At 40.5% G+C, this 16885-nt stretch overlaps 1 protein-coding gene across 1 annotated transcript; it reads right to left on the bottom strand.

Moving 5' to 3' along the window:
• Positions 1-944: 944 nt before the first annotated feature.
• LOC104300376 (zinc finger protein 474) lies at positions 945-15071 on the bottom strand. The gene is made up of 3 exons (XM_009900656.2): positions 14373-15071; positions 4370-4550; positions 945-1096 (listed from the first exon to the last, which is right to left on the bottom strand). Exons 1-3 carry the CDS (start codon positions 15069-15071, stop codon positions 945-947), a joined length of 1032 nt encoding a protein of 343 aa, XP_009898958.1.
• Between the last annotated feature and the right edge of the window lie 1814 nt (positions 15072-16885).

Here is a 16885-nt window from a genome sequence, read left to right as displayed (position 1 = left end):
CCTTTTGGTAAGCAGTGATTTTGGGGCTACCAAGTGTATTTTTTCCTGGGTTATTACATAATTTCAATTGTATCTTCTTAAAGCTGCACAGTGATTTCTGCAGCTAAGCTCTTAATTGCAGCAATTGTAAAGAATATGTATATATGTTGCAAGTGTAAACAAAACTGTTATTGGTGCATCTGACTGCTGAAATGCAACCAAACCCACAGCAAAGTGGGCTGTTAGTGCAGCTGGCGTCAGACCTGTAGCAAGCCACCCAAACTGGCATCCCTGTTAAGAGAGAAGTCCAGCCCCCCTAGCCCCTCTAATCTCTGAGAACTTTGCCTAGAATGCAAGGGGCTTCTTCTCTTACTAAAGTTACCCCCACTTCACACAGCACCATGGAAAATGGAAAATGTAGGCAGAAGGCCAAACTTTTTGCAAAGGTCCAGATAGCTAAATCCGAAAGACTCTCAAAAGAGTGGGGCTGAAGAACATCCCACATTTGACCAACGCAAATGAAATCAGCACAATGATTCAGAAATTAACCTGGGAGGATTCTTCACTTGGGTTTTCCTGCACCCAACAAAACACACGATCATGAGAAGGAGGATGACTATTAACATTACTTTTACATATTCTTATAACATCCCTCTCTAATTATGGTTCCAAGGTGACACTATCTGAACAAAAGAAATGAGAAGGCCTTTTTGCTACTGCTGGCTAAAAGATCACTGTATTTGACCTTACACAGCACTAACAACTACTGACTTTACTCTGGTGGCTTTTGCATCACATGATCTGATGACACACTACAGTTTTGATGCCCATGGCTCTCTAGCTGTATTTTAATTCTCTCATTGTTTGGCTGAAAGGTATGGGAGCATGATTGCGTGTATTCATGTGCACACACGTGTGTGTGTGGGAGCACGCATGTGTGCGTGTGTATGTGTGTTACATCCACTTCACTTTGCAGGTTTCGGTTTACAGGACCGCTGGTGGACGATCAGTCTGTCTGGAAGAAACGTACGCCCACAAACATCACATGGAACTAGCTGGTTCTGGGCGCTGGTCCAGGCAGCCTCATTTAAAGTATCGAGATCATAGAAACCTTTGGCTGGAAAATTAAAAAAAGAAAGTATCAGCTTTCATTCTGGAGACCCACATGCAACTCTTTATGGAAAATATTTTCAGGAAATACCTGTTGACTGAGCCTTTCAGTTTAACCAAACCATATTGCTTTTGCAAATGAAAAAGAAGGGCAAGAAAGAAGCAAAAGAGTAAAAAATACATAAAAAAGAGTCTGCTTTTTGTCCCAAGGGTTGAATTAAATTAACTTCAAACTGAATCATTTTGTATTGTATGAAAGTACAGAGAAAACATCATGCTGTGTGTTATGATGTGCATTCTCTGCTAATTATTAACATCTTTGCATACATACTATTATCAGCAAATTTAACTTTTTGGCTTTACTTCAAGTTCCATTTAATGAGCACATGTTATCTGACCATGGCAATGAGTGGGAGCTTGCCACACTTGAGAATATGCTCTTTGTACTGCTCTGAACAAGGGGCCCAATTTTCTTCCTGTTGAGTACTATGCAAGCTTTGCCAATAAGTGAAGTAAAGCTTTAGGTAAACCTAAAACCTTAAAGACCAAACCAGTTCTTTTAAGCAACAGCTTCCAGTGAGGTCATTCCACTGATGCATCTATTGTCATCTAAACATTAATCCAGTCTTACCCTTGGTTATTTTCCACTGTAAGAAGAATAACTGCTTTGAAAGCCTAGGAGCATTCTTCAAACACTCACATCAGATGTGTTTTCAAGATTTTATTTGAGTATAAAAAAATCTTGTTTACTTTCATCTTGAAATGAACTTTCACATAGTGGTGTTTCAAACTGATTTCCAAAAATGCCTTGTAGGTTGCCTAATACCTGGATTTAGATCTTAAGATTTGAAGAGCACACAGAAAAATATATACATGGCTCGATTTGAAGATGTATGTGCTTCACCCTTCTCAAACGGTATGGCAATACAGAAAAGGACTAAAAAGTTTGGTTTGGTTTTGAGCCGTTAGCAGCAATTTTTAAGAGAAAAGGATTTGTGAACTTGAAAATATTCTATGGTTTCTGTCATTGGCACATGATAGAACTCTTCATTAAAGGCCCATACAGTTTTAATATGATTCATATCCAATGTTTCACATAACCACAATAAGCCTTAGATCTTTTAATATGCCTGTTCCTAATGTTCTTTTTGTTAGAAGAGCAACCAAGTAGTGTTTCTTTTCTTGGCTGAGATAAATATCCCCTTTGCTTGCAGGAAATGAATGTGTATTTTCTGTACTTTGGAAAGTTTATGAAATGAAAAAAAAAAAAATAAAAAAGAGAGAGAGAGAGAAATTACTTTCTCCTTGCAGGCATGTGTTAGGCATTCCACAAACAAAGCACTGTGTAATCAGGGCAGTGGTTGTCTTCCTGTGACACTCAAGTTTTCAGAAAAAGATTTATGAAAGTTATAAAAAGTTTTGTGTAAGCAGTTAATATTTCTGAGAGGTTTTTGAACACTGCTTGTTCCATTCAACAACAGGGGTAATCCTTCCTCCCTACGTTGAGAAACTGAGACATGCAGTACGTGTATGTGGTCTCAAGGTCACTTATAGTATTTACCAGATGACTGAGAGTAAGTCTTACAGAAAAAGAACAGCACAGAGATTATTTTCTTGAGGCCAGGACCAAAGGCAACTGCAGAGGGAGCAACAATTTTAACACAAGCTACAGAACCGATCAGGCTTGCATCAGCAGGCATTTAGGGACAGATACTGGAAGCAGGTCAGTGTCCCCCCGGGGAACCGTGGGCACACAACACCTCATAGGAGATGCATGGCGCCTAATATGACTCATTGCATAAATGAGACAATTTTCTGATTCATATCTGGGAGCCTTCTGCTGGATTGTTCTATCAAAGAGCAGTTGTCTTTTTGCTTCCACTCCTTAAAAATAAGAACACTCTATTGCAAAATAACCTGATTTGTCCTTTTGCATCCTCCTCCTTCAGATGGAATTCTCATTTTCTCCATCAACATGTAATAATTAAGGAGCTTAAAAACAAGAAGAGCAAATAAAATGAAAATGTCTTTTGAACCTGTCTTTTACTGCAGATTCAACTCTACTGCTTGGCATCTCTTAACCAAGCCTTGATTTGATATTATTTGAGCTGTATTTTGAACAGATGGTTAGTGTTCTCATTGATCCCCCTCTCTTCTGTGTGTGTCTTCTGGGGACATATTTCACTGTACTGCTGTAAAGTGATCTAGTGTATGACTTTTTCACAGTGAGTTGTAGGAGAATTTGTCTACTTTTCCAGACATTAGGGGAAGCTGCGGGAAATTATGGGGAATAATAAAAATAGTGGGTGAATTGACTGCCTGTGAGCAAGTGGTCCAAGGCTGCCTCAAACTAGCTCATAGACCAGCTGGTGGAGCCAGGGAAAGCATCCAGATGAAATGGGAGCAGCTTCCAGGCAAAGCACAGATAAGATTTCATTTTGGTCTTACAGTGAGTACATACCCTTGGGATACATATGGGAGCCTAGCTCCATTGAGTGCACCTATTTTCGCTGATTTGAAGAAGTGGAATCTAGATAGCTTACAAAATGGAACCCACAGCAGAAACATGCTTATTTTTACAATGCATATCTTTTTTTTTCCTCACAGTGTTTATATTGCAACATCTCACAAATAACGATTCTAAGGATTGTAAATAAAAAAGGACCAATAACAATATTCATTGTAAAAAAACCACTGCATTTTTATCTATAAATATATTTTAATTAAAAAAAAAAAAGAAACCACAGGATATGTTACAGGTAAGTTTTAAATATACCATATTTTCTACCAGTCATCATACATCTAGTATTTTACTTCTTATTTTACCACAGAACTCATATTTTTGAGGCCAATCAGTGTCGACCACTGTTAAGTGCTACTGTCAGGCTTTTCTATAAGAAAACATCATAGATGTAAAATCTGGCTGAAGTAACTACCCTTATGTTACCTGAAGAATATTTTATCTTAATGACTGTATGTGACAAGTCTGAACATTAGCCTTGGTTTGTTTTGTCCATTTTAAAATACACCTGTTGGGAGTAGTCAAAAGGCAGAGATGTCACAGTGAAGCAGGTTGCTAACCTTTTTTCCTGTTTTGGTTCAGAACATACTGACACATAAAGAGGGCTGTCCCTGGAGACACATCCCACAAAGCAATTACTCTTCTCACTTCTCATGGATGCAGCAAAAAAACCTAAAATGGAACAAGATACTAAACAGAAAGCTTAAAACCAGCCATACTCTTTGTTCCTTCCATTTCCTCAGCAGGTCTGTAGCTTACCTTGTATGGAACTGACTTCAGGCTTTTTGGGCTCTGGCCTTCTCAGGTGCTTGGGTAGTGTGTCATTCTCTTGGTGCCATTTCTTCAGGCATTGTGGCTCATGGATACTAATAGATTTTGTTCCATACTCACGACCGCAAATATAACAAATTACTGTTGGTGGCCGTCTCACCACTTTTGCCTGCAAGGAAAAATTGTGAAGAAGAATAAATGTGGTTTTCAACACCAATTTTGAATCAGAGCAACTCTAGATGAAAACAATGATGTAGATTAAGAAACCAATTCCTATCTGTGAAATGAGTGTAACTGTTTCTACTAGAATACCTTTGTCTGGATTCAGTTTTGAAGTTTGTAAGAGATACTGCCTCTTTAGCTGGCCACCTGGAACAAGCATGCTTATTCTGCGCTAAGTGGGCTGAAAATCCATGTGTGTCATTAATTACTAATGTAGTTACCTATATAGGTTTTGAACTTCTCTTATTTTCACCACCAAGTTTATGGAAATGCTGAGTCTTCACACAGAAACAACTTCTCTGCTTGATCAGGTTGCTGCAGCGCAGGGTCTACCTTAAATGTGGAAGACCATTTTCATCCACCAACCAGAAAAAACACGGAAAGCAGCAACAAAAGTTTCCTCAGCTGAACTGGTGATATCTAGTGCAACAGCAGAAAGATGCCCGTCTTCAAGCAGAACACAAAGCACTGTGTCCAGCCTTAGCATCCCTAAGTTGGACAGTTGAAGGCAGCTGTCTCAGGCTTGTGACTGTGGTCCCTAATCCTATGTTACTTTTGCCACAGATCAGTTAGCTGCTGGAATTCACAGCCTTGAAGGATTTAGATGATCCAGAATATTTCCAGATAGGAGGGCAAAATAGGAACTGTTTATTTTTCACTCTGAAAGCCTCAGAACTTTGCCAGTGACTGTAGTGAGGGCAGAACTGGACTCTAAGCAAGTCATTGTTTCTGCACTGCAGATGTGCTTTTGTTCACAGAGAAAAACAGCTCAATGGAAGAAAAAGATCCTTCACCAAAACCTCACAAATACATATTCTAAACTTGAAAAATATATAATTACTGTGGTATTGCAAATTATGGACTTGACTGTGTCCTTAGGCACGTCCTGGACTAGGTGTGGTGTCAGTACTAGGCCTGCTGCATGAGTAGCATAAAAACATACTGCAGAAAGAGCACTTTGAGGCATGCTGATGGGTCTCACAACTGCCAGTACTTCCTGCACTTCTGACTGCAGAATACCAGTAAGAGATGAGCTATTCCCTGCCCTCCTAAAGGTAGAAGGACAACTGTGCCAGACCAAACATGGGAAGCAATTCTCCCTCAAACAAGGGAGGTGGGGAAGTTTAATTTTTTCCTTGCGGCTGTATACGACAAAGCATAACCTGTTCCAGTATTTATGACTCTGTCATCCCATCAGTGTATTCAAGAAATTCTGGGCAGCTCTTCTCACACTTATGCTACAGTCTGAAAATGTCATTAGTGAACAATCTGCATAAGCTTTCTTTCCTGTATCACACATGTAAACTCAATTACATGAAGAAATACTACACTACGAAGTGTATTTTTGCAGGGAAAAGTTGGACTTCATCTGGAAAGTTCTCACAGTGAATTGAAATATAACTTATACAAAGACAGCCTTTCCAATGACATTTTCATCTTCTTAATTTTCAAATAGAATTTCCTTAGCCATTTTTGATAACAAAGTATTTTATATACTTCCTCTTCTTAGCTGAATATAGCAACAGCTGTTTTCAGAATGCCCTCTAATTTTTCATTATCAATTTTAGCCGACTTCCTTACTTCAGCTTTGAAGGCAGTGTATGTTTATTTGCAGACTTTAGAGAGCTTTAGAGAGGGATGCAGAGTCTACATTCTTTAGGTCAGGGGACTCATTTAACCATGCATGTTTGCTATGGTTATGCTTATAGCATTTTAGAAATGTTTCTCAAAACAAATGCTAGGTGTGAAAACACTGGGAACACATTTTCCTCTCTATTTTTCATTAGCTAGGTTCCTGCCATTCAGTAAAACAGATAATTTGTTGGCTGAAAAGTAGGAAAGAGTAGTTTGATATGTAACTATTTTGCAGGGACTCTTTATATAATACTGAAGTGGGAAAAAGGAATCCCAGAGCCCATTGTCCAGCATATGGGGATAGTATAATAAAATTGAATATATAGCTTCAAGGGCACTTACAGTCCTGATATAAGAAAGGTGAAAAATCTCTTTAAAAACTTAAACACTACCAAAATATTCAACAAATGCACAGAAATATCATTGTTACAATCAAATGCATTTTTATCTTAGAAATATTTCCCTCATGAATGGAGATAGCCTTTTATCTGCATGCCTTGTTCTAAGCTATTACATTTCTACCAAAGTAATTGTGATTCCCTACTATTGAACAGCTGCAAGAGACCTGGAGGACAAAGTTGTGGATCTCCATCCAGTGCAAGCTGGATACAGCTCCACAATTCTGAGATGGTTTACTTGGTAGTCTCACCTGAAAACCTAAAGACTGGATGAGCAGTAGTCTGATCCCTCCAAATCCTGATGGAGCATTTATAGGTGAGTTTTGTGTTATGACTGAGCAAACCCAAGCCTGCAGCTAAATAAAGGATTCTGTGTTCCAAAGTTATCAGTTGGAATTGATTTATAACTAGATCTTATTTGCTGGAAGAAACAAAAAAAAAGGTTAAAAAAAAATCTGTTCAAGGAGAAATCTCTGCTTTGTAACTTCCATAATTAAATACTGGATAGAAAAAAAAAATAGCAGAGACCAGAATTAGTAAAAAGGAATCAGATTGCTCTAAGAATGGAATTATTTTTTTTCCAGAAATGTAATAAGTTTGAACCCTCACCACACATAAAACTATATACACAAATCTTTCTATGCAAATACACACATGTTAAAAAGCTGAAAAACAAAACCTGAAGGAGAATATTCTTATAACTGGTAGTACAGCTCTTTTGTTGCTTAACTGTGGAATCTGAGGTATGATAAGCTTTATTTGGAATTTCTACAGCTGATGATGTTTATCCTTAATTTCTTTTTCTCTTCAGAGAGTGCCTATCCCAAATGTCCCATCTGGAGCCCTGCAGTTTGAAACTAAACTATTTTTGGAGTCACCACAATTTTCCAACCCAAACTACTCACAGGCCAGTGGCTAGGCTGTCTGCTCACTGCTTTGTTTTTCACTTTTAAAAAGGGTTGTAGGGAAGGTCTGTTCCTGAGGATATGTGTTATTATAAAAATACCTACAAATACCTAACAGTTCAGTTAGGCTTTCCTTTGGTGTCTCACTATTTTCTTATTTTCTCCAAGACTGCTAAGTATGTCTGCATGACCATGAATGAAGTTATTTAGTTCAGAGGGCTATGCAACTATGTATTTTCAATAGACCTGACATTACTTGAGGTTAGCCCCAGGCTGCTGTTATGGTGTTACATGAGGTCAAACTCTCCCATACTGCACAAAGCTTTTAATTTCTTCTTAAGTACAGCCAATAAGACTGATTCCCAAACTCCCCTCCATAAATATTTATCATTCTGGACTGCATGTACCCCCACTTTTCCTATTTGTTTAATTATCCATGTATTGTAGAGGGGGGAGGGGAGAACTCCTGCCCTAGGCCACAGCTGTCATCATAGGCTTGAATCACCCAAGGAACAGATTGGTACAAACACCTGGCAACAGCATCATGCTGCACATAAAGTAGACATTTTCACACGTTCCTCTCTGAAACTTAAGACGCATTATGCATAAGGGATGGTAATAAGCTATGAGGTGGCTCTCATGACCATCCAAAGGTGCATTTCACAGCGTTCTGGGGTGCTTTCAGCCATTGCCCCGACACAACAGCAGACTCACACTGGGACAGGATCATATGCCTGTGTATGAAAGTTCCTTGAATAGCAAGGCAATTCTGCCAAACGATGCAAGGAATTAAAGATTTGACTCTACTGGAAGCACTAGAATACCTCATTTTAGTCCTGATGTGCTATCTATAAAACAAATGTGTCAGTATAAAGAACATGGCATTTGTATAAAAGCAGAAAAGCAGAAAGCTCAGTCATCCCAACTCAGTGTTCCATTCCAATCACCCTTTTACTGTCCATTCTCATTTAACTTTCTACACTTGCAAGTATATTTGTCAGTGTTCTCCCAAGAAGATGTTCAAAACTGCTGCAACTGAGGCAAACAAAGCTTATCATTGACTCCCCACCTTCACTAGAATTACATAGCATCTGGAGGAGTTTTCACTTTCCCAGGTGACTAGATGACTTTATGCTAGAACAAAACACAACATCAACATGTTGTTGTTAAAGAAGGTTTTAAGATTTAGGCTGTGTTAAAAGGCATTTCAATACAGTAAAGGAAGATTACTGAAAAGTTATTTTTAGGTGGTTAGCTTGATAAGAAGAAAACAGCAGATGGCAGCACCACATGCTAGTAATTTTTATTTTTTTTTTCATCTGATAGGATCTTAGGATCAGTTGTTATCTACTGTTAAAAAACCTGTAACATGTATATCCACAGCAAGTAATATCTGCAGCTGACTTACATGTAGCAGGTATTTTTGCCTATGAATAAATAAAAATCACAGGCTTCTCTAGTTCAAGTCTGAGTTTCAGTAGTTCCAGACACCACTTCCATTGTTTAGGGCATCACAGCAGAATCCAGAATAAAATTTCTGAACGGATGTGACCCTCGAGAGTCTCTTAAGCATAGGCTGTTGTTTGCTTTACACAGCCAGACATGATTAACTCAGATGTGTTCATGCATTCTGAGAGTGAGGATGGTTAGTGGAAAAGCCTGCTTATGGAGGCCAGAGAGACAGAATCACTATGGTTGGAAAAGACCTGTAAGTTCCACAAGCCCAATCATTACCTAACTTTACCAAGGCCACTACTACACCATATCCTTGAGCATTATGTCTGGATGGCTTTTAAATACATCCAGGGTTGGCAATTCAACTAGTTCCCTGGGTAGCCTGTTCCAGTCTTTGATAACCCTTTCAGTACAGAAGTTTGTCCTAATGTCTAATCTAAATCTTCCCTGGCATAACTTAATGCCATTGTGAGATAAGACCAACACCCCACCCACCTATCTACAACCACCTTTCAGGTAGCTGCAGAGGGCAACAAGGTCTCCCCTCAGCCTTTGTCTTCAGGCTAAACAATTCCAGTTCCCTCAGTTGCTTCTCAGAAGGCTTGTTCTCAAGACACTTCACCAGCTTCATTGCCATTCCATCACCTCCAGCACCTTGATGTCTTATACTGTGGCACCTGAAACTAAACACAGTACTCAAGGTGTGGCCTCATCAGTGCCAAGTGCAGTGGGACAATCACTAGTCCTGCTGACCACACTACTCCCTATGCAGGTCAGGCTGTTTGCCTGTACACCCTCAGGTCCCATTCTCATAGGCAGCTTTTCAGCCACTCAGCCCCAAGCCTATAGCACTGCATGGGGCTGTTGTGGCTCAAGTGCAGGACCCAGCACTTGGCTTTGTTGAAGCCCACATGATTTGCCTCAGCACATAAATCCAGCCTGTCCAGATCCTTCTGATGAGCCTTCCTACACTCCCACCTAACTTGCCGTCACATGTAAGCTTACTGGGGGTGCTCATTAGGTTTCTCCCCACCCAATTCTCCAGCCTGTTCAAGTCATGCTAAGTGGCAGCACAGATTTATTTTCAGAGCTGTCCTTTTGTACAGAGGTATACATTAAAAGCAGAGATAGGAATGGAAGGAGTGAAAGAAATATCTGGTGATCCCAGAGGCTGTTCATGACTAACAGACTGCTTCTAATAAGAAGAAAAAGGAGGCCTGTTTTCCACAGGCTTAAATTCTCTGTGTGAGGATCTCCAACTCCAGTTGGAAGTGTGGAAAGGCCCACACACTGAAGGATGTTGAAAAGCACTAAGCTAACAGAAAGACTTCAGTTTTGCTATGAACAGGGGCAAGGTCTGGGTCTCTTCTACAGTCTTCATCCTTTCCTAGCATATGGTTTTAATTTTACTCACCTCGCTAGCTATTCAGCTCTTTACTAATTCTGTTTAAAAATACCAGTAGCAGAGTGAAATGGCAATTTGCTTTGGTCCTGGCAGGAAAGATTTGGGGCAGTCCATATCTCACCTAACAGATGCACTCACTGTGACAGTGCAGTGTTTAAGTACCTCTTTGAAGTCCTGATTCAGCAAAACATCAGAGGAAAGAACTAAAACAAACAAACCAACCAACCACCTAATCCCTATATAAATGTAATAGTCCTGTTGATTTAATTAATGCCATGAAATATGTCCCAAATTAAATACCCTGGATTTTTCTCATTAAAAAAAAAATTAGAGAAGAAGAAAAAGAAAAAGATCTGACTGACTGGGTGGTACTCCAAGTGAAGGGTATTTTAACTTTACAACTGAAGAACTTCTGTTATGTTCCTCTGCCCTGGAGTTCTCTCTCCCTTCACAGCTGCAGGATCAATGATATCAGTATCATCACTGACATGCCCTTAATCTGTTCAGGGTGAGGAGTGCTGCTAGACACCATTCACAGCACAATTGTGTAGTCCAGCCAGTCAGCAGGAGTTTGTGAAGGGCAGATCCTGATTAACAAACCTCATCCCCTTCTATGACAAGATGACCTGAATGGTGGATGAGGGAAAGGCTTTGGATTTTGTTTACCTGGAATTCAGTAAAGCCTTTGACGCTGTTCCCCATAGCATCCTGATGAAAAAAAGTTGGTTGCCTTAGGCCTGGACAAGTATACACTCTGATGCATCAAACATGGTATGGGCAGGCTCAGGGAGTTACATCAGGGAGTTGCAGCCAGTCACCAGTGGTGTTCCCCAAGGCTTCATGCTGGGGTCACTCCTGTTTAATGTCTTTATCAATGATCTGGGCAAGAAGATTGAGAGCACTCTCAGTCAGTTTGCAGACAACATCAAGTTAGGTGGGAGTGTTGAGCTGCTGGAGAGTGGGAAGGCTTAAACAAGGCCAGGTGCCGAGTCCAGCACTTGTGCCACAACAACCCCAGGCAATACTACAGGACTTGGGGCTGGGTTGCTGGAAAGCTGCCTGGAAAAAAAGGGACCTGAAGTAGTTGAATCACCATCTCTGGATGTATTTAAAAGCTGTCTAGATATGGTGCTCAGGGATATGGTGTTCAAGCATGTGATGTAGTAACAGCCCTGGCAGAGTTAGGTAACGGCTGGGCCTAATGATCTTAAAGGTATTTTCCAGCCATAGAAATTGTGTGTTTCTGTGTGAAACTCAACAAGGACAAGTGTAGAGTACTACATCTGTTGAGGAACAACCCTGTGTATCAGTACAGGTTGGGGGCTGCCTGCTGAAGAGCAGTTTGGGGAAAAAGGACCTAGGAGACCTGGTGGATGACAGGCTGGCCAGGAGCCGATAATGTGCCCTCATAGACAAGAGAGCTAGTGGTATCTTAGGGTAAATTACAAAGACTGTCACCAGCAGGTTGAGGGAGGTTCTCCTGACCCTCTACTCTGCCTTAGTGAAGCCTTGTCTGGAGTACTGTGTGTACTTCAGGTCTCCTCAGTTCAAGATAGAGAGGGAACTACTGGATAGAGTCAAACGAAGAGCTACAGGGATGATACGGAAATAGAACACTTGTTTATGAGGAAAGGCTGAGAGACATGGGGCTGTTTAGCCTGGAGAAGGCTGAGGGGGAATCTGATCAATGTTTGCATACCTTAGGGCTGGATACCAAGAGGATGGAACCAGTCTTTTTTCACTGGTGCCCAGTGATAGGATGAGGGGCAACAGATAGAAATCAGAACACAGGAAGTTCTGACTCAACATGAGGAAAAACTTCTTCACTGTGAGGGTGATGAAGCACTGGAACAGGTTGCCCAGAGAGGTTGTGAAGTCTCCTTCTCTGGACACTCAAAACCTGCCTGAATACATGCCTGTGTGGCCTGCTCTTGATGAACCTGCTTTGGCACAGTGGTTGGATTGGGTGGTCTCTGGAGGTCCCTTCCAACCCCTGCCATTATATGATTCTGTAAAGAACCTCAGAGAAGTAAAATCTATCAACCCTTCCTGAAAACTAACATTAATAATAACATCATTTAGAGTTAATTACAAACTGCAGGCTTGCACAGTCTCATTAGCACTGCTGCACCTGATGAACTGTAACTACTTCGAATTAAATGAAGAAACCTGTTGTTCACACAGAAGGAGGAACAGATTTGAACACAATCCATTCTGGCTCTGCAGAGCTCACAGGAGTAAAAAGTGGTAATAATGTTATTCAACAAGTCAGCAGATATGACTGAATCCACACAGTGAGCAGATGTGTTATGCAAGAGGGCCACATTTTTACAGAGTCACTCTCAATGCCAAACCACACTCTAGGCCTGTGTTATGACATTTTAACTATGGACATTTCCACCCCCCAGCCCCCACTTTTTCTTTTAAACATACTGAACTATTTGTAACGGACAATACTCTCTGGTTCACACCCATGCTCTTCACTGAACAGTCACCTTTAGAACAATGCCAGTTTTTTAGTAAATAGAATAGAATGGAATAGACTAGAATAGACTAGAATAGAATAGAATAGAATAGACCAGACCAGGTTGGAAGAGACCTTCAAGATCATCGCGTCCAACCTATCATCCAACACCACCCAATCAACTAACCCATGGCACCAAGCACCCTATCAAGTCTCCTCCTGAACACCTCCAGTGATGGTGACTCCACCACCTCCCCGGGCAGCCCATTTCAATGGGCAATCACTCTCTCTGTGTAGAACTTCCTCCTAACCTCCATCCTAAACCTCCCCTGGCGCAGCCTGAGAATGATGCAGTGTAGTGTAACACAAGAACATCTCCTTTCCTACAGCTATAGATGCACCTGTGCAGTACTTTTTACTTAGTAAGTTATTTGGAATTTGCTAATTAAAGACCTGAGGAGTGGACCTAGTTTGCCAATGGCTATCAGTTAGTGGCCTCAAATAGCATGATGCAAAAATGCCTCACACTGTCTTCATTCTCTTATTTGTTAGAGTACTGCTATTATCTCCATTTATTCAGCAGCTGGAAAAATGAAATACTGCATATTTTGAATTTTAAAATGTTTTAAAAATGCTCTACATAGCATTGCATTCCTTTGGTAACCGAGAAAGTGAAATCTCATTTTCAGAAGTAATGTAGACAATCAGCAATCCAACCCCACTGAAAAAAAGGGGGAAAAAAAGAGCAAAAAGGAAAAAAAAAAACCAAACCCAAAACACACATCCTAAATTTAGACATCTATCTTTATAAAAAACTCCTGGCCAAAAGACTGCTTGTGCAGAAACAAGTGCAGAAAAATATGCCATTTTCCAAAACTTGGTGTAGCTTTTGGTTAATTTGAATCAGCTTCTTTATTCTTGGATCTTGAATCAAATTCAGTGGAAAGAAATGTGCAGTCTTACTTGTGTTGTTGTTATGCTCTGAGTTGCTGCCTTTGAACATGCAGTCCCCAGTAAACGTGCATTCCACGCAAAGGTTGAGAATAACAGCAAAAAATGAAAATCATTGGAGTGCTTACAGGATAATGAAACATTGCATTTCAAGCCAACTGAAAAAAAACAACACCTAGCTGCTAAAATATAACATTCAAAGCTTTCCTAAGCTGCGCAACAGAATCTCCTAGTGAGCTATAGAACACAATGGTCCCTGCTGGGCACATAACTCTCACAGGACCAGAGAACCCAACTACACCCTTTCAACAGGAAAAACAAAGAAATACAGGAAATACAGGAAAATTAAAAGAAATAGGAATAGGTAGATCCCCTTACATATGCACAGTATTCTCCTTTCTTTTATCTACTACTCAGTAGAGAAAATTTGCACAAAGCCCAAAGATCCTTCTGAAGGAAAGTGATTTTAAGTTTGATGGGATCCCAGTTTCCTCTGGAGTGCCTATAATCGAAATGCATCCACATCCTTTCATATAGCACATACTTAGCAATTTACCTTGTCTAATACAGTTGATGCAGACTCATTCTTTCCTTGATGGGTCTTAGATGGATTATCACTTGCTAAGCCATACCCAGAGCCTTTACCAGATTTATGGGGGCTTGATCTTGGCAGCCCCCCACTACTGCTTCCTCCTTTACAAGATTTTTGGTGCCTAACAAGACGATCAGGAAGGAAGGTTCTGCCACAGTTTCCACAGGGCAGAAGCTGGGCTTGAGCGCTATGATAAGCTGCCTCATTTTCAGCTGTAATTGTACAGGAATCACCAGCAAGGACCTCTGGTTTCTTGGGCTCCGCTCTTCTGAGATGCCTTGGCAGCTGATTATTTTCAGTACGCCACTTCTCTAAGCACTGAGGTTCATGTATAGAAAGAGACTGTGACCCAAATTCTCTGCCACAGATATAGCATATTCTCAAGCAAGGTCTTCTTGGTGGGATGACAGGCCGATTCAGTGGTGTGCCAGACATGTTTGAAGAATCTGACATTTTTGATATTATTGCAGTGGTTGGCCGCCTCTTCTGGGGTCCAGCTTCTAGATGTGCTACTCTGGGCAAAATTCTGAGAAGATCTGACACGTTAGATGGTGAAACTTGCTCTGAAGGCAAGATGTGAGAGACACAAGCAGGAGCCTCTTCAGTACTCGTCAGAGTATCACAGGGTTTGTTCACCTTCTTTTTCTTGACATGTATCTCCATGAAGAGTACAAGATTTCAAGAAACTTCTCTCTTCTACACATCAAGTGCTTGGGAAAATCTGCTATTCAGCATGATGCTCCATCTTCTAAATCCAGTTTCATGGGCTAGAATATAGCAGGGACTTCAAAGCTGGAAAACTGCACCTAATGGCTGTTTAAGTGGTGAATCAGGGTTTCTGTGTAGTTTTGTCTTGCTTTTTGGTTTTGCATTGTCCTGAAACAAATTAAATCAGTACATATTAACATTCATTATCTCTCTTGTTAAGATTACCAACAGTGGTTTATCACAAAGGTCAATTTACCTTACTACTGGTATACCTGAGTGCTCTGCTACAATTTTAAGTAGCAAGCAAATAACATCAGATATATCCTACCCCTAATGGTCACCTAAAAAATGTAGATCTGGAATTCCAGTCTCAGAAGGTCTGAAGTCATGAAGATGGGTTTTTGCAAACTGAAGCTAATACATGTGGTTATAGGTACAACAAACATGCTTTATTTCCAGTTATGGACAGAACTTGTATTTCTGACAAAGTCATTAACTTCTCAGCCATTTATGTTGACAGTTAAACATAATTTCCCTGTCTCAAAAGTACTGAAAATAATTTTTTTAGTAACAGGATGTTAAAGTCCAATCAAGGATGAAATACTTGGCACTGAAAATGTTCCCAGGTTGCAGTTTGATGGAAATTATTAGGCCCTTTTACTCAGCACCTGTGAGGTGATGTCTTAAAATTTCTGATCAGTCTTGGTTCTGCCATCACAGGAGAGATATTAACAAAATGGAGTAAGTTTATCAAACAAGGGCTGCTGAGATGCTTTGGGGGCTGAAGCACACACCATATGAGGAGAAGTTGAGGGCATTCAGCTTGTTTAGTCTCTAGAGGATGGTGCTAAACACAATTTGCAGTCTGTATCTGTATACAGATTACTTTGTGTTGTATCTCTCAAATGTTCATTTCTCATGGAGACAATATTTTGTACTGGCACTCCAAGGATCAGAAAATAAAATTCAGATAGTAAAAATGTTATAGCAGAAGCTATTGTTTTACTGCAGGAATATCAAAGAACTAGCAGGCTCTCTTTTGTCACAAGTAAGCAAGAAGCTGTGTAGACAGGCAACAGCCAAGGACAGCAAGACCACCATTGTTTACTTTATTTATAATAGAAAAGAGGGTTGTTTATTGCTTATTTTGCTACCAAAGACAGGGTCAAAGTGTAATGTCCACTGTTCTGGGGTTGGCAGCTCTTCCTTTGACCTAAAAGTCACTTTGCCCTTACTGAATATTCCAAACATTATCTCAAACGAGCCAAATTTTTAGGGCCTTCCAAACTCCTAAATTCGCCTAGCCAGAGATCCTATTCATCCGTCCCTGGTCACTTTCTCTGCTGTCACTAACCAACCTGGAATCTGCTCTTTTGTCATAGAATCATAGAATTGTTAGGGTTAGAAGGGACCTCAAGGATCATCTAGTTCTAACACTCCTGCCATGGGCAGAGACACCTCACACTAGATCAGGTTGCCCAGAGCCACATCCAGCCTGGCCTTGAAAACCTCCAGAGACAGGGCTTCTATCACCTCCCTGGGCAACCTGTTCCAGTGTCTCACCACCCTCATGGTGAAAAACTTCTTCCTAATGTCCAATCTGAATCTACCCATCTCTATTTTTTTTTCCATTCCCCTAGTCCTATCATTACCTGACACCCCAGCTCTCTTGTAGGTCCCCTTCAGATACTGGAAGGCCACAATTAAGTCTCCTTGGAGCCTTCTCTTCTACAGACTGAACATTCCCAACTTCCTCAGTCTGTCCTCAT

This window comes from Dryobates pubescens, chromosome Z, assembly GCF_014839835.1.
Source record: "Dryobates pubescens isolate bDryPub1 chromosome Z, bDryPub1.pri, whole genome shotgun sequence".
In the NCBI taxonomy this organism is placed as follows: domain Eukaryota; kingdom Metazoa; phylum Chordata; class Aves; order Piciformes; family Picidae; genus Dryobates; species Dryobates pubescens.
This window is presented reverse-complemented; position numbering and strand designations above follow the sequence as displayed.